Source organism: Microcaecilia unicolor, chromosome 14 (assembly GCF_901765095.1).
Source record: "Microcaecilia unicolor chromosome 14, aMicUni1.1, whole genome shotgun sequence".
NCBI lineage: Eukaryota > Metazoa > Chordata > Amphibia > Gymnophiona > Siphonopidae > Microcaecilia > Microcaecilia unicolor.
In genome coordinates this window covers 15,945,863-15,967,620 of record NC_044044.1, presented here as the reverse complement: position 1 = coordinate 15,967,620, position 21,758 = coordinate 15,945,863, and the positions used below count along the sequence as shown (strand labels likewise).

The following is a 21,758-nucleotide window of genomic DNA, read 5'->3' as shown; positions in this document are numbered from 1 at the left end:
CTAGACAGGGCTGCCGAGAGGGGGGGCAGGGGGGACAAAATTCCCCTGGCCCGGGCCTCCAAGGGGGACCCAGCGCTGGGGTCTCTCTCCTTCTCCTGCTCGCAGGCCGCCGGCGCTGCAGTCCCTGGTCTCACCTGCAAGCCCTCGGCTCCGTCGACAGCCCCCCTCCGTCCACCACCGGACCCCCTGCATTCAAATCGGCAGTGCCTTACCTCCATGTGAAAGTGCAGATCGCCTCCCTTCGGGCCTTCCCTCACTGTGTCCTGCCCTCGACTGATGTAACTTCTTGTTTCCAAGAGGGCGGGACACAGGGAGGGCCCGAAGGGAGGCGATCTGCCACTTTCACACGGAGGTGAGGTGCTGCCGATTTGAATGCAGAGGCCCTGGTGGCGGACGGAGGGGGGCTGACAGGGCTGGGGGTGGGCGGGTGGAGACTGGGGACTGCAGCATCGACGGCCTGAGAGCAGGAGAGGAAGGCAACTGGGGGGGTGGCGGTGGGGGGGGCCCCGGGGGCGGCCTTGCCCCAGGCCGGCTCAATCTCTCGGCAGCCCTGATTCTAGAGAATGGAGCTGGAGTGCTTACTGGGGGGGGGGGGGGGGGGGGCGAGCTCACGGCTCTTGCTGTCTCAGCACATTACAGAATGTTGAAGCATAAAACAGAAAATACACAAATCAGGCCATTTCTTCACACTGTGGAAAGTTAATGCAGGATAAGGATTTGGGCTTTGTTCATTGTGAGCCAAGAACAGCAGAAAACACTTTTGGAATTGGGGGAACGGACAACTGCAAGTGAAGCAGCCTCGGCCTAGGTCCCCCAGGCTCCTTAGTTGCTGATGCTGTGTGGAAAAGGGTTGTTAGGACATGCCCTCATGGTCAAACCCCCATTCCGCTGCCTTTGGTGGAAGCTGTTCGCCATCAGTTTGTCTGGTTTTCACATCAATTTGACTCCTGTCTTTTTCCTACTCTAATTCCTGGCATTTGTCATGATGACTACTTGGCAGTCAATGCTGCGAAGGCCTAGCCGAGGTGGCAATGGAATCAAAGAAAGAAATATGAGAAGGCCGAGACATCAGCTGGTTAGATTGTCGGGACCCCTCAACTCTTGCAGGGGCTTAGATAGAGTAGGGGAGACGAGCGGTCGCTAGGCCTGGAGAGGGGGAATGGGGGATGTGAGGGTGACATTCCTCTTTCTATCCTTTAGAGCTGCCAAGTTACCTATTTTAGGCCAGTCCTGGATATCTGATAACCCATCACGATGTATTATGGGACCATTAGTGCTGATTTCAATGGGTAGAAGCAGGGACAACAAATACTTAACTGTGTTGGCATCAGGGGCGTAGTTAGGTGGAGCCACGGGGGCATGGGCCCCCACAGATTTAGCCCTGGTCCCCACTACTTTTGACCCCCCCCCCCCCCCACTGCCAACCCTCCCCTGCCACCCATGCGCCTAGTAACATAGTGAGTGACGGCAGATCAAGATCTGAACGGTCCAACTGTCGCATTCATTATCAATTCAAGATTAAATCAACAATGAACGTGATATGATATCCTTGACCATGGTCTTTCTTTGTTGTTTCTGGGATATAAGCTGTAGAAGTCTACCCGGCTCTGTCCTTATGTTCCAACTACCGGAGCTGCCGTCAAAGCCCACTGCAGCCTACCCGAATCTGTCATGTCATTTGCGGGACACAGACCGTAAAAGTCTGCCCGGCACTGTCCTCACATTCAAATTACTGGAGTTTCCGTCAAAGCTCTCTCCAGCCCACCCTAAATCGGATCGCTATATGTCGGACATAGAACGTACAAGCCAGCCCAGCACCGGGCCTTAGGGGTCCTTTTACAAAGGCATGCTGAAAAACGGCTTGCGGTAGTGTAGGCGTGGGTTTTGGGTGCATGCCAATCCATTTATCGGCGTGCCTGTAAAAAATGTATTTTAAAAAACTTTTGCCAAAAATGGACGTGCGGCAAAATGAAAATTGCCGCGCGTCCATTTTGGGTCTGAGACCTTACCGCCAGCCATTGACCTAGTGGTAAAGACTTACACTGTAACCGAGCGGTAATGACCTATGCTCATCAAGCGCCAGTTGGGGCACGTCCGAAAATGAAAATTATTTTTCGGACGCACGCCAAAAATGAAATCACCGCAAGAGCCATGTGGTAGTCATGCAGTAACTCCATTCTGGCAAGCGTAGACGCTTACACGGCTTAATAAAAGTACATATGTACATAAGTAATGCCACACTGGGAAAAGACCAAGGGTCCATCGAGCCCAGCATCCTGTCCACGACAGCGGCCAATCCAGGCCAAGGGCCCCTTAGTTTTTACAGCCAGCGTTGCCACCTAAGCACCACTTGCCATGCAAACACATATGCAACCCTTTAAGTTTTGGTTTTTTTTCTAGCATTCATTTTCTAATTAGAGATGCTCTGCGTTCATCCCACACCTTTTTGAATTCCGCCAGGTTTTTTTTTTCTCCACCACCTCCCTCAGGAGAGCATTCCAGGCCTCAAACACCCTCTCCGTGGAAAAGAATTTTCTGACATTACTCCTAAGTCTACCACCCCACTTTAATTAAGCCCTTGTGGCGTAGCTAAGGGTGGGCCTAAGCCCACCCACTTTGGGCTCAGGCCCACCCAGTAGCACCACACCTATGATGTGGTGGGCAGGGATCCCCAAGCCCCACCAGCCGAAAACTCCCGAAAAATCCTCCTGCATACCTTGTAAATAGCAGATCTTTGCCTGCAGCGAGGAACAACTGATACATACTGTTTGCACCGACCCCACAGCCTTCCCTCTGATATATTCCCACCTATGCGGAAACAGGAAGTTGCATCAGAGGGAATGCTGTGGGGCAGTGGCGTTCCTACGGGGGCTGACACCCGGGGAGGATCACCGATGCGCCCCGCCCCCGGGTGCAGTGCCCCCCCCCCCCGGAACAGCACGACGCCCCCCCCCCCCGGCGAAAAAAACCCCAATCCCCCGGCGAACCCCCCCCCCCCCCGGGTGCACGCCACGGGGGGGGGGGGGGTGCCACGCGCCTGCCAGCTCTTCGGTTTCATGCTCCCTCTGCCCCGGAACAGGAAGTAACCTGTTCCGGGGCAAAGGGAGCATGACAACGAAGAGCCAAGAGGCGCGCGGCACCCCCCCCCCCCCCAGCGGCGTGTACCCGGGGCGGACCGCCCCCCCCCCCCCTTGGTACGCCACTACTGTGGGGCCAACATGAGAAGTGTATTAGTTGCTGCTCGCTGCCAGTGAAAATCTGCTATTTAAAAGACATGCAGGGGAGGGGGGATGTTTGAGAGACCATATGGCATTGGCATGCAGGCGAGAGAGGGAGAGACCAAATCACTTGTGGAGAAGGGCAGAGGATTTCATCTTAGGCCCAGGCCCACCCAAAATTGGGTGTCTGGCTACGCCCCTGAGTTTTGCAGGCCTAACTTCTATGCAGAGTGGCTGAATTTCACTGCCCTATGTATAATTTTAGTATTAGCTCTCAACCTGCCCCAGCCATGCTTCCTGGTCTACAATATAAGTTTTAGGCATATACAGGTAGATTCTGTATATGGGACTAAATGGTATAAATGGCGCCTGAAAATTCCACACAGAAAAAAAATATGCCTCGGCGTATTCTGTAGAAAAAAAGAAGAGGTTCGCACCTTCCACAAAATCACCAAGGAGAACGAATGAAGAGTGGAAGAAAATCCAATCCAAGAAACCAGTCAAAACTCACAAAATGAAAACTCCAAGTAGGCTTTATTAGGACCCTACATGGTCCATGTTTCGGCTATAGAGCCTTCATCAGGGGTCAATATGCTGATGTTCTGTTGAGCATATGATACTACTGGAGCACTGAAAATAACACAAAGTCAAACTCAGAGACAAAAAAGGTCACTAGCGATCACTGCGAGCAAATACAACTGCAAAGAAAATACACCTAAATTTTACAGAACGGGCTTAAATTTCCACGCGGTATATAGAACAACGCCGAACGCCTCTCCACGTCACCAAATGTAGTCGTCGCCATTTACGCCGTGTTTTACTTGGCGTACATCTCAACACCTAAATTAGGTGCAGAGCGGGTGTCTTCTCTAATAACGCGCATAGATTTTAGAACTGCCCACGCCCAGCCCATGGCCACGCCCCCTTTTCAACTATGCGGCTTATAATTTAGGTACACCGCGTTACAGAATACACTTAGCGAGCTGTGCGCGTGAATCTTAACTAATGCCAATTAGTTCTAATTAACAGCACTCATTAGCTAGTTAACCAATTAAGCCATGCACATTGTTCTAGAATATGCTTTGATTTCCACGCGGAAATTGGCACCATATATAGAATCAAGGGGATGGTGTCTTAAATGTAGGCACACTGGAATAATGTTAGCACTATTCTATAAACCACATCTACAGTAAGACACGGTTTATAGAATGGCGCATAGGCCGGGGGAACACATATACATTTAGACGCGGACGAAAACCTGGTGTAAATAACCGCACATAAATGTGATTGACACCCCCAACATGCCCACACCTCCTATGGCCACACCCCTTTTCAACTACACACATTGGAATTTACGTACGCCTCTTTTTAGAATACGACCACAATGAAGTGTGTGTAAATTCCAACTATTGCCAATTAGTGATGACAATTGGTTGCTATCAGTCAATTATTATCACTAATTGGCTCATTACTCAATTGAGTAGCACACATAAATTGGCCGCATGCACAATTTAATGCGTGCTACTCGCCACATCTTATATAGAATCCGAGGGATAACCTGCAATGACATGCCCTAAGCGTAAATTATGCTTCTAATCAGGGCCTATTTTTTTTTAAGAACAACTTGAGTGGTCAGAATTGGCGTAAATATTTTTGCATGTTCGGTTCTCTGTTCTTCACTTAAAAGTAAAAGATTTGCTTCTTTGGTTTGTACTGGAGGAGCCCGGAAATGGGCAAAGAAATAGTCCTTGTTCACTGAAGTTTATTTATACATCAAACCCAGATGCATAAACAACACACACACACACACACACACATAAAAACACACAGCATATACAGATACACGTACTTAAACATGGACACGCACTCTCCTGCCTCACCACCCTTCAGGCTGATGAGACAATACAAGGCCTTTCTGTTGTACTTCCAAAGGAACAGTGATAACACGGATCCAGGGCATCAGACAAAGGCTGAATCAGTCTTCATTTTACTCCCATGCCATCTACAGGCTTGTAGAAACTACAACTCCCAGCATACAATAAGAAGGATTGAGCAGAACCAAGCCTGCTCACTCAGAACTATGTGATCTTGGTACCTACGGGTCTTTTTCATTATATCCTTTACATAGAATGAGTGTGATATATATAACCAGATGATGTGCAGGCTACCCATACCCATTGAACCTGACTTACCTATAGCCCTGAATAAACTGATTACCTGTCTAACATCAATTCAAAAATGGGCTAAGCACAACAAACTTTAACTTGAACCCAAGAAAAACAGAGCTTCTCTGGGTCCCTAACAGAAGTGGATACATACCTGACATCAAAATACTCTTTTGGGAAATACGAACTCCCCCTCAAATCACAAGTCAGGAACCTTGGAATACAGTTAGATTCAACACTTACTCTGATTCCCCAAATCCAAGCAACCTTCAAGAGCTGCGTCTACTATTTACGTCAACTACGCTGCCTCTCTCCTTACATCGAGAAGGAAAATCTTATCGCAGTTGTGCATGCCATGATAACATCAAGACTGGATTACTGTAATGCACTATACAATGGTCTGACTACAAAGGGCCTGCACCAGCTCCAGTTGATTCAGAATGCAGCAGCAAGACTCATAGAAGGTTGCAAGTGACGCAACCACATCACACCATCTTTGCAAAAACTTCACTGACTACCAGTACAGTACAGGGCTAAATTTAAAACTCTATGTCTGATCTTCAAGTCCCTTAAAAGAAATGGCCCCGAGTACCTGAAAAATAGGATGATCCTTTACACACCGCCAAAGACACTAAGGTCCTCTCAAGGACTATCACTAATCACACCCTCTCCAAAAGACATTACACGATGTGATACCCGCAAGCGAGCCTTCTGCAGAGTAGCCCCCACACTCTGGAATGCATTGTCTGAAAGGCTCTGCTTAACACAAGACTTTCTCTACTTCAGGAAGCAGGTGAAAGCTTGGCTCTTCAACCAAGCCTTAATGGAAGAAGCCTTAATGGAAGAAGTAACTAACTTGTTAGTCTCACTCACACACACAAAGAGTGACATGGGCTGCACATACAGGACACGTTTATCTACTCCTACCCTAGCTGACATAATATTTAACCATCTCTCTGATCTCACGTGCAACTTTTTTAAAATCAGTCACCTTACTTTCTAACACTTCCTACTCTTCTTACCTATCCATATGTTCCATCTTTGCTTTACCCTTCACTATCAATTAAAATGTTCTATTACATATTGTGTTGACATTGCAAGTAGTATACTATGCCATACTTTGTATTGTTATTTGAATGTTTTTTCTTCTATAATTGCCTATTGCTCATGTTTTATCTATTCTTACTGTACACAACCTTGAGTGAATTCCTTCAAAAAGGCGGTAAATAAATCCTAATAAATAAATTATACATATACACACACACATACAACTAGGTTTGTGTATACATAAACATATCTATGGATAGATTTTATTTTATGGAACCAATGTCTTACATAAGTAGCTTTAACGTCATCACCAACATCTCATCTCTCCCACGTTCATGTATTTATAAATCAATTTGTGTCTTTCTCTCTGTTTCCTTTTTAAGAACCCTCAGGTTCTATTTCAGGGCACCATATGCTGACAAATTTACAAAACATGCCGGACAGCGGTTCACTTCCTTAAGGAGTGCCACGCTGGATCAAACCAGCGGTGCTTTGAGCCCAGCATCCTGTCTCAGTCAGCGCTGCTCTATGTCCCTTAGAAGCAACCAGTAAGGTACGTCCCTTCCCTGGTTCTCACGCCCAGAAGTAACAAGTGGTGATCCCCAACTTACACTACCAAAACTTCCCCAAATCCTTTTTTAAACCCTGCTATCATATTAACCATGATCACAGCTTGCAATTACAAAAAAAAATTGCATGATGTGATACCCGCCAGCAAGCCTTCACAGGAGCAGCCCCCACACTCTGAATTCATTCCCAGAATGGCTATGTCTAACTCAAGACTACCTTTACTTCAGAAAGCAAGTGAAAGCCTAACTCTTCTCTCAAGCCTTTAATGCATGTGGGGACTGACTAAGTATCCACTCACTCCACACCTGAATTAGCTTAGTACATAAGGACATAAGTATTGCCATACTGGGAAAGATTAAAGGTCCATCAAGCCCAGCATCCTGTTTCCAACAGTGGCCAATCCAGGTCACAAATACCCAGCCAGCAAGATCCCAAAGAGTAGCAACATTCCATGTAGAACTGCAAACAATAGCAAGATTCTGGAATCCTAAAGAGTAACAAGATTCCATGTAGAACCCCAAAGAGTAGTAACATTCCATTCAGAATCCCAAGTACATAAGTACAAAAGTATTGCCATACTGGGAAAGACCAAAGGTCCATTGAGCCCAGCATCCTGTTTCCAATAGTGGCCAATCCAGATCAGCAATACCTGGCAAGATCCCCCAAAAAGTACAAAACATTTTATGCTGCTAATCCCAGAAATATTTTCCCCAAGTCCAATTTAATAATGGTCTATGGACTTTTCCTTTAGGAAGCCGTCCAAACCTTTTTTAAACTCCACTAAGCTAACCGCCTTTACCACATTTTCTGGCAACGAATTCCAGAGTTGAATTACACGTTGAGTGAAGAAAAAGTTTCTCTGATTCATTTTAAATTTACTACTTTGTAGCTTGATCGCATGCCCCCTAGTCCTAGTATTTTTGGAACGCGTAAACAGACGCTTCAGGTCTACTCTTTCCATTCCACTCATTATTTTATAGACCTCTATCATATCTCCCCTCAGCCGCCTTTTCTCCAAGCTGAAGAGCCCCAGCTGCTTTAGTCTTTCCTCATAGGGAAGTCGCCCCATCCCTTTTATCATTTTCGTCGCCCTTCTCTGCACCTTTTCTAATTCCACTATATCATTTTTGAGATGCGGCGACCAGAATTGAACACAATATTCGAGGTGCGGTCGCACCATGGAGCGATACAAAGGCGTTATAATGTCCTCATTTTTGTTTTCCATTCCCTTCCTAATAATACCTAACATGCTATTTGCTTTCTTAGCCGCAGCAGCACACTGAGCGGAAGATTTCAACGTGCTGTACACCCTGTAACTTAGACCAGTTCCTCATATCTTATTCAACTGTACATGTAATCTGCCTCCAGTTTAGCTACCCATCTACTTATTGCAATGACTTTGTACTACTCACTTTGTACCATCTATATATCTCAAATGCACTTGCTCCATCAGCCCCCTATTAAGATGTTTCATTGTATTGTATGAACAGAATTAACATCTTATCTATGTTATATAGGGGCTCATTTTCGAATAAAAAGTGGCATAAAAGCAACATTTGGGCGATTTCCTCACAAAAACATCCAAATCGGTATTTTCGAAACCTAATTTTAGATGTTTTTCTACGAAGTCCGTCAGAAGTGCATTCACACCACAAGGCGGTGTGTCGGGGGGGGGGGGGGCGTTTTGAAGGTGGGATTAGGGCGTGCCTCACACTTGGACGTTTTACAGCCATGATGCAATGAAACAAAAACGTCCAGGACTAAAACCAAGACGTTTGGGTCTAGACCTGTTTTCAGAATGAATAAGGCACAAAAAGGTGCTCTAAATGACCAGATGACGTGGTGAAGGCGGTTAGCTTGGCAGAGTTTAAAAAGGGGTTCGACGGTTTCCTAAAGGACAAGTCCATAAACCGCTACTAAATGGACTTGGGAAAAATCCACAATTCCGGGAATAACATGTATAGAATGTTTGTACGTTTGGGAAGCTCACCAGGTGCCCTTGGCCTGGATTGGCCGCTGTCGTGGACAGGATGCTGGGCTCGATGGACCCTTGTCTTTCCCCAGTGTGGCATTACTTATGTACTTATTATGACCACTGGAGAGAATCAGGAGCGACCCCCCCCCCCCAAATACCCCCTTCCCCAGTGGTCACGTACTTCCGGGTTCGTCACAAGCAGAAGTGACCAACCACACGAGGTTTCTCGGCTTCGGAATGTTGGAGGTGCATTCTATTAAATAGGATTGGTCAGTTCCTTGAAGCACAGCCAGAGCTCAGCGTCCTGCACAGTAACACTTAGACACCAGAGATAGGGGGGGGGCCTGACACCAGAGAGAGGGAGGGAGGGGGGCCTGACACCAGAGAGGGGGGAAGGTATCTCTGTCATACACACACTCTCTCGCACACACTCTCTCTCTCTCTCACAGTCAATGTCTTTCTCTCTCTCACTCTCACACACTGTCTCTCACACACTATATGTCTCACACGGTATCACATTCACTCTCTATGTGTCACACAGTCACTCACACACTCTCATGGTCTCATACACTCAGTCTCACAGAGAGTCTGTGTCTCACACACATTCTCTCTCTCGCACACACTGTATCTGTGTGAAACACACACTCTCTCTCTCACACGGTCTCTCACATACACACTTGTACACACTCTCATTCTCACACACACACTCTCTCTCTCACAGACACACTTGCACCCACACTCACTCTCTCTCTCACACACACACACTCGCACATTCACTCTCTCTCACACACTCTCTCTCTCACAGTCAATGTCTTTCTCTCACTCTCACACACTGTCTCTCACACACTCTATATATCACACTGTATCACATTCACTTTCTGTGTGTCACACAGTCACGCACACACTCTCTTGGTCTCATACACTCAGTCTCACAGAGAGTCTGTGTCTCACACACACTCTCTCTCTTGCACACACTGTATCTGTGTGAAACACACACTCTCTCTCTCACACTGTGTCTCACATACGCACTTGCACACACTCTCATTCTCACACACACACTCTCTCTCTCACAGACACACTCGCCCCAGACTCACTCTCTCTCTCTCTCTCTCTCTCTCTCACACACACACTCGCACATTCACTCTCTCTCTCACACACATTCACTCTCTCTCTCACACACAGTCACTCTCACATACACTCTCTCAAACATACACACTCCGAGGAAAACCTTGCTAGCGCCCGTTTCATTTGTGTCAGAAACGGGCCTTTTTTTACTAGTCAATAAATAAATAGATAAATGTATACCTGGGAGCATTTGTATGAAGTGCACAGAAGTGCCCTCTAGGGTGTCCCATTGCTCTCCTGGGATGTCTAGGGGACCATTCTACTAAAAATGCTGGCTCCTCTTGCATCCCAATAGCACGAATCTCTACGTTTTGCACCTATTCAAAATTTTTTTTTTCAAAAATGGACCAAAAAAAAAAACGTCCAACTCCCAAAACCTTGTTCAAAACAGTATTTTCAAAAAAAAAAATAGACATTTTTTCTTTTTTGAAAATTACCTTCTTTCCTAGTCGGATTTTGGATGTTTTTGTGCACAATATCCAAAACGGGACTTAGATGTCGTATCGAAAATGCCCCTGATAGTAACATAGTAAATGACAGCAAATAACGATCTCCACGGTCCTTCCAGTCTGCCCAGCAAAGTGGCCAGACCTGAATCTGGCAATTCTGCACAGGTTCCTCTTCTTCGTTAATCTCCGACTCTCCCTGCCAGTTTTGGGGTGCAAATTGTAGAAGTCTGCCGGGAATTGTTGTTGAAGACTTTTGCCATTTACAGGACCCAAATGTTATTTGAATATTCTAAGCCAGTGTTTCTCGAGTCCAGTCCTGGAGTACCCCCTGCCGGTCAGGTTTTCAGGATATCCACAATGAATATGCATGAACTTGATTTGCATACACTGCCTCCATTATACACAAATCTCTTTCACGCATATTCAACTCATAGCTGGATACCTATGAGATGACTCCAGGAAGAAGACTTCAAGAAAAGCAGTAGAAGACCATAATAAGAGGTATACACAATGTTTAAAAATAATCAATCGAAAAATAAACCCTAGGAATGAGAAGAAACAGTGCTAGAAATTAGTCAAGTGATAGTTGGGTACTCTAGGTAATGCTACTGTTCTAATATTCGCTAAACACCTCTAGAAACATTTTTTTTTCTATCTTCTTCGGCCAACAGAATAGTTAGAGATAGGGAAACTTCCATTTGTGATTTGAAATGGAAGGGAAACATGTGATAGAGCTCTGGAGTGATCTAATATTGGATTTAAAAGAGGCATGTTCAGGACAGGGATTTTTAGCAATAGGCTAAATGTATTCTTAGCTGATGACAGCAACAAGGGATGCAGAGATGGTTAACAAGAAAAAATGATAAGTCTTTACAGTCTACATTCACCCAGAATCTTCTTGCTTTTAGCTTAAGGGACTAGGCTTGGCTAAAGTTTCATGCTTTCTTCTTGTAACCTCCTCTGGACCACCAAAAATATCCCCATAAGTAAAGAGGTTTGAGAAGGTTAAGCTCCAGGGCCTGACGGTTTCTTCCCGATGAACTGTCTGAATCAGTTGTCTGTTACTAGTCTGCGCGATCTCAAGCCAGAAGTAAAATGTAGAATAAAAAACAAACTAATAATTCCTATGTTTACTTTCGCTTTCTTCTAGCAGATAACAATAAAATATGTAGCACAAAATTTAAACATATATACATTTGTACATAACTGCTGTTGGAATGTATAACTACCCAAAAGACCATTTCTAGGCACTCTCATAAACAAATATTATATTTTTAAAAACACAGAAAATATGTGTTTAACTCATATTTGCATCCCATTCCTTACCATCCTCTGTTGGCACATATATGTTGAGATACAGGCAGTCTTCACTCTGATTCTGCACATAACCAGCTGCCACCTCCAGATTGTCTGTGAACCATACCGGCATCATGATCCCTGGCAGCATGCCATGGATGTTCTGTGGGCAGACGGGTGCAAAGTGTGTGGCATTGCGGACATCGGTCCAAGATGCCGGGGCTTCCGGAGGTTGGAAGCGCCGGTCCCCTATTGGTGGGGTGGCATAAGGAATACCCAAGTACTGCACCACTGGGCCGAGGATCTCATTGTTCAAGTCCCTTTTAACTCCTCGGAGTTTGCCGTAGTTGGTGTGGACCACAGGGTATTTCTCCTCTGCCTTTTGGCATGAACTTATACCAGAGCGAAGCGACAAACCGAAGAGCCAAAGCAGGAATGCGAGCCCTGTCCTTAGGTTGAAGATACGCAGAGCAAAACTCAGCACGGGCAAACTCAAGGCCAACCACATGGTAGCCGCGATAACATAAAAAATAAAGTAGAAGTTAAAAAAATAATAATAATAAAAACAAAAAACCAACTGAATGTAGGAAAAGATAAAATGTTGTTTAGAAAAAAAATCAAACTATTTAAAGAATTCCAAGAGCAACAAGAGGGTCATCAAAGGGTTAATCCTGATGGACGGAGCTGTTATTCCAGGAAGCGCGGAATGTAGCACCAACTTTCTCGCCTGCCCGCAGTCTATTGCGTTCCATCTCTTGGCGGGGGCCTCACCCTTGGAGGGAATCCTTCGAAGAGGGGCTGGGGTGTGGGATCGCTCCACCATTGAGGGCCTGTGTTGTGAGAATGGGGGAAAAATGGGGTGGGGAGGCAATGCAAAGAAAGAGAGGGAGGTAAGTTCGAGAAAGAAAAAACAAGAGACAAAAAAAAAGAAATGAGGAAAGAAAAGAGAGAAAAAATGAAGAAATTGAAAGAAAGATGAAGGGAAAACAAAAATATACAAGAGAAAGTAAGGAAGACAAAATGGAAAGAAGCAAAGAAGAGATAAAATGAAGGTGAGATAGGAAGGAAAATATGTACGATAAATGAAGGCACAACAAGAAAAAAGGAAAGAAGAGAAAACATTAGTCACATCATATTTCATTCCTGGGATTAGTTCATTAGTTTAGTTTATTAATAGACGAGGTGATACTGAATCACGGCAGTCAGCACCACCACGATTAACCTGAACCCGAAGACTCAGTGCTGAAACCCAGGCTGGTGCTGAACATCTGGTTATAACACTGACCCAGAAGTCATACTCAGACCACTCCCCAAATAAAGGGGTACTTTTACTAAGCAGCACTAAAAAAAAAAGAAGTGGTCGACGGTCGTTTTAGCGCGTGGGTTTCCTGCGCACTCTGACCACTTTTTAGCATGGCTCTCGAAAAATGGCCCAAATGTTTATTTCTGCCATTCATGGCCACGCACTCGTTTCCAAATTAGCCCGTGGCCATTACCGCCACAGCCGTTACCATGCTACTCACGCGGTAAATCGGGCAGCACGGGGCAATGTGCCTGCGCTGCCCGATCACCGCCGGGATACAGTGGTGTGCTGGAGCAGGCTCTCATGGGCTCGCGAGAGCCGTTTGCTACATTTTTAAGAATTGTGGGAGCCGGTTGTTAAAGTTGGCCCTCTGTGGCTACTTCAGCAACTGGTTTGGGCCCCCTCCCGAATTCTCTTTTACTTTGCAGGCAGAGATGCTGAGCCCTGCCAGCCAAGTAAATAGACTGCTGTTGCTCCCTGCTCTCAGCAGCATGCTGGAACTTCTCGCACACGCACAAGACACAGAAACAAGCAGCGGGGAGTATTAGCAGTTCATTTATCGCTTGGTGGGGCTCAGTATCCCTGCCAGCAAAGGTATGGAGGGAGAGAGAGGCATGCGTTGCCCCCTCCCAGTCCACTCCTGGTCCCCCCCCAAATTGCAGGGCTGGCTATGCCCAGAGAGAGAACCCCTTGTTAAAAATTTACAAGCACACCCCTGGCCGGGAACGCCTACTCCCTGTCCCCTGCGCTAGAAAATTAAAAAAAATGTTTTCTAGCATGGGAAACAGTGCGGGCTGATCTCAGATCTCCGTGCTTCTTTGTTCCCACTTTTCTTCTCCTGGCGTGCATCAAATCGGCATTACCGCCCGACTAGCGCCTGCATCTGGCAGTAATTCCGAGTTCTGCGCGTGCCGAAAACCCGGGGGGGGGGCGTTCCCGACAGTAATCGGCAGCTGGTGCGCATTGGTAACGCATGAGCCCTTACCGTTAAGTCAATAGGTGGCGTTAAGGGCTCAGGCCATAAATAGACACGCATCGGTTTTCATTTTGCTGCACGTCCATTTCCCAGCCGAAAAAAGGCCCCCTTTTTTCCAGATGCGGTGGAGAAATGGTCCAGCGCACGTCCAATACATGCACCCACACTACCGCACAAAGCCGGCCCAAGGCAAGATGTTGCCTGAGGCGGAGCTAACATGCCCCCCCACCCCCCAGGCAGTGTTTACCTCGTCATGTCCCAAACCCAGCAGCAGCAGCGATTCCCATATGCTGCCCTGCCGCAGGCACCCGCCTCTTCCCTTTACTGCAGCTGCCTGAGCCTCTGACAAAACAGGAAGTTACATCAGAGAGGCGGCCGCAGTAAAGGGAAGAGGCGGGTGCCGGCAGCAGGACAGGCTATGGGAGCATGATGAGGTAAAACACCACGAAGGGGGAGATGCCACTCCCCGAGATGCCGCTCCTGAAGAGTGCCGCCTGAGGCTCTCACCTCAGGTGGCTTAATGGTCGGAGCGCCCCTGCTACCACAAGCCACTTTTTGGCGTGGCTTTGTAAAAGGGCCCCTATATTACCTCCAGCCCTGCCCAAGCTCCGCCCATGGACTGCCAAGGTGATTAGAGGACATATTCAGCTGCACGACCCGCTTTGTGATGTTGACTATCCCTCTCACCAGCGCTTATCTGGTTAGCAGCACCTGCTAACCGGTTAAGTGCCTTTAAATATCGACCCCATATTTTCTATACCACCTTTCAACTGTAGAACAACAATAATGAGTCAAAAGCAGCAAATGAACATTACATCATGATCAAAATTAGAGCTATACCGAATTACTATTTGGCTGAATACGAATACCGAGTACAAATAACGGGCATTGAGCTTTAACATAACAAATAATAAAAGACTCAACGTGAAATCAGAGATCAAGGGCCTGATATTCAACCGGCAGCGGGCAGCGCATTTGCTGCCCACCGCCAGCGTTAAACCTGGATATTCAATGCCGAGCCGTATCCGGCGACCAGCATTGAATATCCGGGTTTATTTTGGCCGCCTAGGCCGATATTCAGTTCTAACCGGTTAACTTTTTAACTGTCAAAGATAGGCCTGCTATTTAAGCGGCCTAGTTAGGGTTACCATATGTCCGGATTTACCCGGACATGTCCTCTTTTTGAGGACATGTCCGGGCAACCGGGCGGGTTTTGCCAATCTGCCCGTTTGTCCGGATTTCTGGACAAACGGGCAGGCTGGTGGGCGGACAAACGGGCAGATTGCTAGCCTCCCCTCCCCTTACTTACTACTGCCCTGGCGGTCTAGTGACCTCTTCCGCCTTCGGGGCAGGAAAGAGCCCCCTCTTTCCTGCCCGGAGCGCTGCCCTGCATGCATCCTTCCTGTTGCTGATCTCGGCACTGACGTCAACTCTTGGCGGCCATTTTGAATCGGCGCCGAGATCAGCAACAGGAAGGATGCATGCATAAACCGCTACTAAACGGACTTGGAAAACTCCAAAATTCCAGGAATAACATGTATAGAATGTTTGTACGTTTGGGAAGCTTGCCAGGTGCCCTTGGCCTGGATTGGCCGCTGTCGTGGACAGGATGCTGGGCTCGATGGACGCTTGGTCTTTTCCCAGTATGGCATTACTTATGTACTTATGTCCTCTACTTGGCTCACTTTTATTACATAGAGCAGTGATTTAACCTATTGTGATGTCATAGTGGCTCATTCCACCAATAAGAGCCAACCTCATTAGTGATGTCACAATGGCTTGATTGTATAGAATGTTTGTACGTTTGGGAAGCTCGCCAGGTGCCCTTGGCCTGGATTGGCCGCTGTCGTGGACAGGATGCTGGGCTCGATGGACCCTTGGTCTTTTCCCAGTATGGCATTACTTATGTACTAATGTACTTATGTAGGGCTGTTCACTGCACAGCTTCTATCGTGAGTTCGTTGCAAAGTTACCCATGGGATACAGTATTCAGCAAGCATTCAAATGACTGCTGTGCTAAAATCGTGAGTACTCTGCATCTTATTTCTTATTTATTTGTTGCATTTGTATCCCACATTTTCCCACCTATTTGCAGGCTCAATGTGGCTTACGTTGTTCCGTAATGGCGCTCGCCAATTCCGGAATGAGAAATGCAAAGTGGTATTGCATTAAAGTTCATAAGTGACAGAGGGCCAGATGCACTAAACTTAACGAGCCATTAACGAGCAAGTAGCAAACCGTGGCATGCACAAAAGGCTTCTCCGAGCCATTTTCCGATCACGGTAGCAGCTAACGAAAACGGAATGCAGATGAGCAAATTTCCTGCTCGTCAGGGACGTCCTTTTTTTTGTTGTTGTTGTTGTTTTTTTGAGTGAAGGGCGTCCATACAGGACGTCCTTGGCATGCGCACAGCAGCCGGCATAACGCTTGGCTGCTCTGCGCACGCTCGACCGGCCGACTGGCTTCCGAGGGAATAGAGAATGCAAGTGAGCTACAACGAGCAGCTCATTTGCATTCCCTTTCCTTGATGCATTCCCGTTGCTTACAGATTCGCTAAGGAATCGGTAAGGGAAGGGCATTAACGATCGTTTTAGTGCATCTTCCCCAGAGTAGATTAAGCAATCAAGAAGAGAGAATTCATTTTCGTAGTGAGAGATAAAGTGGTAATTGCGTTAAAGTTCATTAGCGACAGAGTCATTTAAGAAGTCAGGTATAGAGAGTTCGGTTTTGTCCAATTCTGGTACGGGTTTTGTTGTCTGGTATTTAGGATGGATCGTTGAGGTATGCCTTTTTGAACAGGTTGGTTTTTAGTATTTTTCGGAATTTAGTTATGTCGTGTATTGTTTTTGTGGCTTTTGGTAGCGCGTTCCACAGTTGCGTGCCTACGTAGGAGAAGCTGGATGCATATGTTGATTCTGCAAATTTACATGTACTGGGCCATATTCTGGAACTCCGCATGTAAACTTTGGAACACTCATGAAACGCCCGTTTCCCCACCCCCTAACCACGCCCCTTTTGAACTGCATGCACTAGAATTTAGGCGCAGTTCATTACAGAATATGCTTAGCGAGCTGTGCACGTAAATTCTAATTATTGCCTGCTAAATGCTGTTATCAATGCTGATTAGCTTGTTAAGCCAATTAAGTTTCTTTCTTTACAACATCCGTAAAATCCACCCCTTTCTTTCCGAACACTCTACCAAAACCCTCATCCACACCCTTGTCACCTCTCGTTTAGACTACTGCAATCTGCTTCTTGCTGGCCTCCCACTTAGTCACCTCTCCCCTCTCCAGTCGGTTCAAAACTCTGCTGCCCGTCTCGTCTTCCGCCAGGGTCGCTTTACTCATACTACCCCTCTCCTCAAGACCCTTCACTGGCTCCCTATCCGTTTTCGCATCCTGTTCAAACTTCTTCTACTAACCTATAAATGTACTCACTCTGCTGCTCCCCAGTATCTCTCCACACTCGTCCTTCCCTACACCCCTTCCCGTGCACTCCGCTCCATGGATAAATCCTTCTTATCTGTTCCCTTCTCCACTACTGCCAACTCCAGACTTCGCGCCTTCTGTCTCGCTGCACCCTACGCCTGGAATAAACTTCCTGAGCCCCTATGTCTTGCCCCATCCTTGGCCACCTTTAAATCTAGACTGAAAGCCCACCTCTTTAACATTGCTTTTGACTCGTAACCACTTGTAACCACTCGCCTCCACCTACCCTCCTCTCTTCCTTCCCATTCACATTAATTGATTTGATTTGCTTACTTTATTTATTTTTTGTCTATTAGATTGTAAGCTCTTTGAGCAGGGACTGTCTTTCTTCTATGTTTGTGCAGCGCTGCGTACGCCTTGTAGCGCTATAAAAATGCGTAGTAGTAGTAGTAATCTCAAGGAGTATCAACATTCCATGTAGAACCCCAAAGAATAGCAAGATTCTGGAATCCTAAAGAGTGACAAGATTCCATGCAAGATTCGTAACCACTTATAACCACTCGCCTCCACCTACCCTCCTCTCTTCCTTCCCGTTCTCATTGATTGATTTGATTTGCTTACTTTATTTATTTTTTGTCTATTAGATTGTAAGCTCTTTGAGCAGGGACTATCTTTCTTCTATGTTTGTGCAGCGCTGCGTACGCCTTGTAGAAATGCTAAATAGTAGTAGTAGTAGTAGCATTGTTATGGAATATGCTTAGATTTTGCCACAGACCCCTAGGCCGGTAGCTACAGGGGGCCACGGGGACCTAGGCCTCCCCAAATTAGCCCTGAAGCCCCTGGTTTGGCTGGCAGGGGTCCCCCAACCCCCGCCAGCTGAAGCGTTTGCCCAGCGCTGGTCTCCGGCTCTCCACCGCACTGCCTGCCCTGCTGGCGTCGCATGCATGTTCATTTTAGTGAAACCGAACCTGAGCGACACTTTGCACAGCATGCTCAATTTCATGGCTGATATTCGGTAAAACACGATTCGAAAGTGCCAAACCCCTCCGAGAAAAACTGCACTGGCTCCCAATCAAAGAACGTATCGCCTTCAAAATCTGCACCCTGGTCCACAAAATTATCTACAGTGAAGTCCCAGGCTACATGACAGACCTCACAGATCTTCCAACCAGAAACACATCCAGATCATCACGAGCATACCTAAACCTCCACTACCCAAACTGCAAAGGACTCAAATACAAAGCAACCTACGCATCCAGCTTCTCCTACATAAGCACACAACTATGGAACGCACTGCCAAAAGCCGCAAAAACAATATACGACCATTTAAATTTCAGGAAATCACTAAAAACCAACCTGTTCAAAAAGGCATACCCTACCGACCCAACATAAATGCCTACACTCTGCAACACAGCAAAACCATAAATCGTATTGGTCACCACATAGCCTTCCTCTCTTCAACCCCCCATAGTACCTGAAACACACGTACCTTATTCTACCACAACATCACCTTGTATCTGTCTTCCTACCGGACTTGGGAAACGCCTTCACGGTATTATGTAAGCCACATTGAGCCTGCAAATAGGTGGGGAAATGTGGGATACAAATGTAATAATAATAATAATTAAAATGAGCGTGTATGCAACATGAGGGAAAGGGCAGAGCAGGCAATGCAGCGGACACCAGCACTGGACAAATGCTTCAGCTGGCGGGGCTTGGGGACCCCCACCAGCCAAGGTATGTAAGGCGGAGGCAGCAGAGGGGGCAGAGATGGCAGTGGCGGGGAAGTGGTCCAAAATGTGCCCACCCCATACTTTGGGCTCTGGACCCCCCCCCCCCCCCCCCCCCACACACACACACACACACATCAAGGTTTGGCTACGCCACTGCCCTAACATAGTAACATAGTAGATGACATCAGAGAAAGACCTGCACGGTCCATCTAGTCTGCCCAACAAGATAAACTCATATGTGCTACTTTTGTGTATACCTGACCTTGATTCGTATCTACCATTTTCAGGGCACAGACCGTAGAAGTCTGCCCAGCACTAGCCCCGCCTCCCCTCACCAGCCCCACCTCCCCCCACCGGCTCTGGTATATAGAATCCGGCAGATGATCTGTCCAGTGCTGCAGAGGTCTAGTAGTACTGTAGAAATGATTAGTAGTTAGTCACATAAGAGATAGCCAGCTGGATAAACTTGGCTATTTACTGCCGGTACCTGGACATGGTCCTGCACTGAATTTCCAGGGATAACATTGGCAGCAGCTAAAAAATGTTCATCACTGCCAGCTAATATATATCTACCCCATAGTTTTTTATTTGATAGTAATGAGGGGTTAGGTTGAGACAGGTCAGGAATAAGGGAAGTTCGAAGGAAGGGATCCTCAGAAGTTTAGCGGAGATTAGGTGGCAGAGCCGGTGGTGGGAGGCGGGGCTGGTGGTTGGGAGGCGGGGCTAGTGCTGGGCAGACTTCTACGGTCTGTGCCGTGAGGATGGCAGATACTAATCAAGGTCAGGTATACACAAAAGGTAGCACATATGAGTTTATCTTGTTGGGCAGGCTGGATGGACCGTGCAGGTCTTTCTCTGCCGTCATCTGCTATGTTACTAGTAGGCAATGATAAAGGTTTTATTAGGGAGGGTTGGGAAAGGGAAGGTTCCGAATGGCGGATTTCATTTGTGAGCCGCTTTGATTGTTTTCATTCACATGTAGGCTGGATATAAAAACTTGTATAAATAAATAAATATTTTCAAGGGCGGGGCAGGAAGCTTGCAAAACAACTCTCCCCTTCCCCCACCAGAGATGCCGGTTCTTTGGTAGGGGAGGGTTGAATTGAACTGAAGTGGCAAATACAAGCAGCCGAGGTTTAAAGTCCGCTCAATGGATTCTATTCCGGCAGCCAGCAAAGCATCAGCATCCATGGGGGGGAGGGGGAGCGTGTCTGATCATGAGTCACACGTTATTATAATCCATATAACAAATTCTGCTTCTGATGCTCTTAAAGTCACGTGCTTAAAAGGCAGGCAAGTGTCACGTAATCCTTCACAAGCACAGTTCTTATTCCAGAGCTAAAGATAATTTAAAATGAGATCTCACTATAACTGGCAACCAGTGTAAATTATAAAAATATGGCATTACAGATTCATCCAGTCTTAAAGAAAAGATCAACCTATCGCTAGATTTTGAACTGTTTGCAATTTTTTCATAACCTACTAGGTACAGCCTACATACAAAATGTTGCAATAATCTATCTTGGAAAGCAACAATGATTGCACTGCAAGTCGAAAGGGGGACATTTCAAAGTATCTATGAATGGATCTTAAGTTTTTCATTAACAGAAAATAAATTTTTATTACCTTATTGACTTGATTGATCATAATCAATTGACTATCTACCTCTACCCCTAAAATCCAGGCTGAGAATTCAAATTTAATATTTCCAGTATTCAAATTTTGTTTTCCCTTAACATCCTTAAGGAAACCCAACCATAAACATTTAGATTTTTCATGGTTGAGTTTTAATCGGAAATCTTTAGCCCAACATTCAATAGTATTGACACATTTTTGATTTCCACATAAAATATCCGTGTATTCTTTAGGTGCCAACATTAATGTACACTCGATCGCAACCTTACCCTCGAGAGCCAAGTAAACTCTGTAACTAAGAAAATGTTCTATTCAATGTGGAAGCTCAAACGATTAAAACCTTTCTTCCCAAGAGCAACTTTTCGATACCTAATACAATCAATGGTCCTAAGCCATGCAGATTATTGCAACGGAATGTACTCGGGCTGCAAAGAACAACTCATTAAAAAAAACTCCAGACCGCCCAAAATACAGCAGTCAGGCTGATATTCAGCAAAACGTGCTTCGAAAGTACCAAACCCCTCCAAGAAAAGTTGAATTGGCTCCCAATCAAAGAACGGATCATCTTCAAAATCTGCACCTTAGTCCACAAAATCATGTATGGCGTAGTCCCAGGATACATGACAGACCTTATAGACTTACCAATAAGAAACAAAGTCAAATCAACAAGATCCTACCTAAATCTACACTACCCAAATTGCAAAGGACTGAAATACAAAACAACTTACGCAGCCGTTTTCTCCTACATAAGTGCACAACTATGGAATGGGCTCCCAAAAGCTGTAAAAACAATCCACGACCACTTGAACTTCAGGAAATCACTAAAAACCAACCTCTT

At 46.3% G+C, this 21,758-nt stretch overlaps 1 protein-coding gene across 7 annotated transcripts in view; it reads right to left on the bottom strand.

Annotated features, from left to right (window-relative positions):
• The window catches only part of LOC115457495 (neuroligin-2-like), a 118,080-nt gene extending 106,069 nt beyond the window's left edge, over positions 1–12,011 (bottom strand). For 6 of the 7 annotated variants that reach the window (XM_030186924.1, XM_030186926.1, XM_030186922.1 and 3 more), the window contains exon 1: positions 11,876–12,011. In XM_030186924.1, the coding sequence (XP_030042784.1) occupies positions 11,876–11,996 (121 nt within the window). In that variant the 5' untranslated portion in view covers positions 11,997–12,011. Of the gene's footprint in view, positions 1–7,216; positions 7,222–11,875 lie in introns of all 7 variants that reach the window. The other variant, XM_030186927.1, reaches the window with a different exon arrangement.
• Between the last annotated feature and the right edge of the window lie 9,747 nt (positions 12,012–21,758).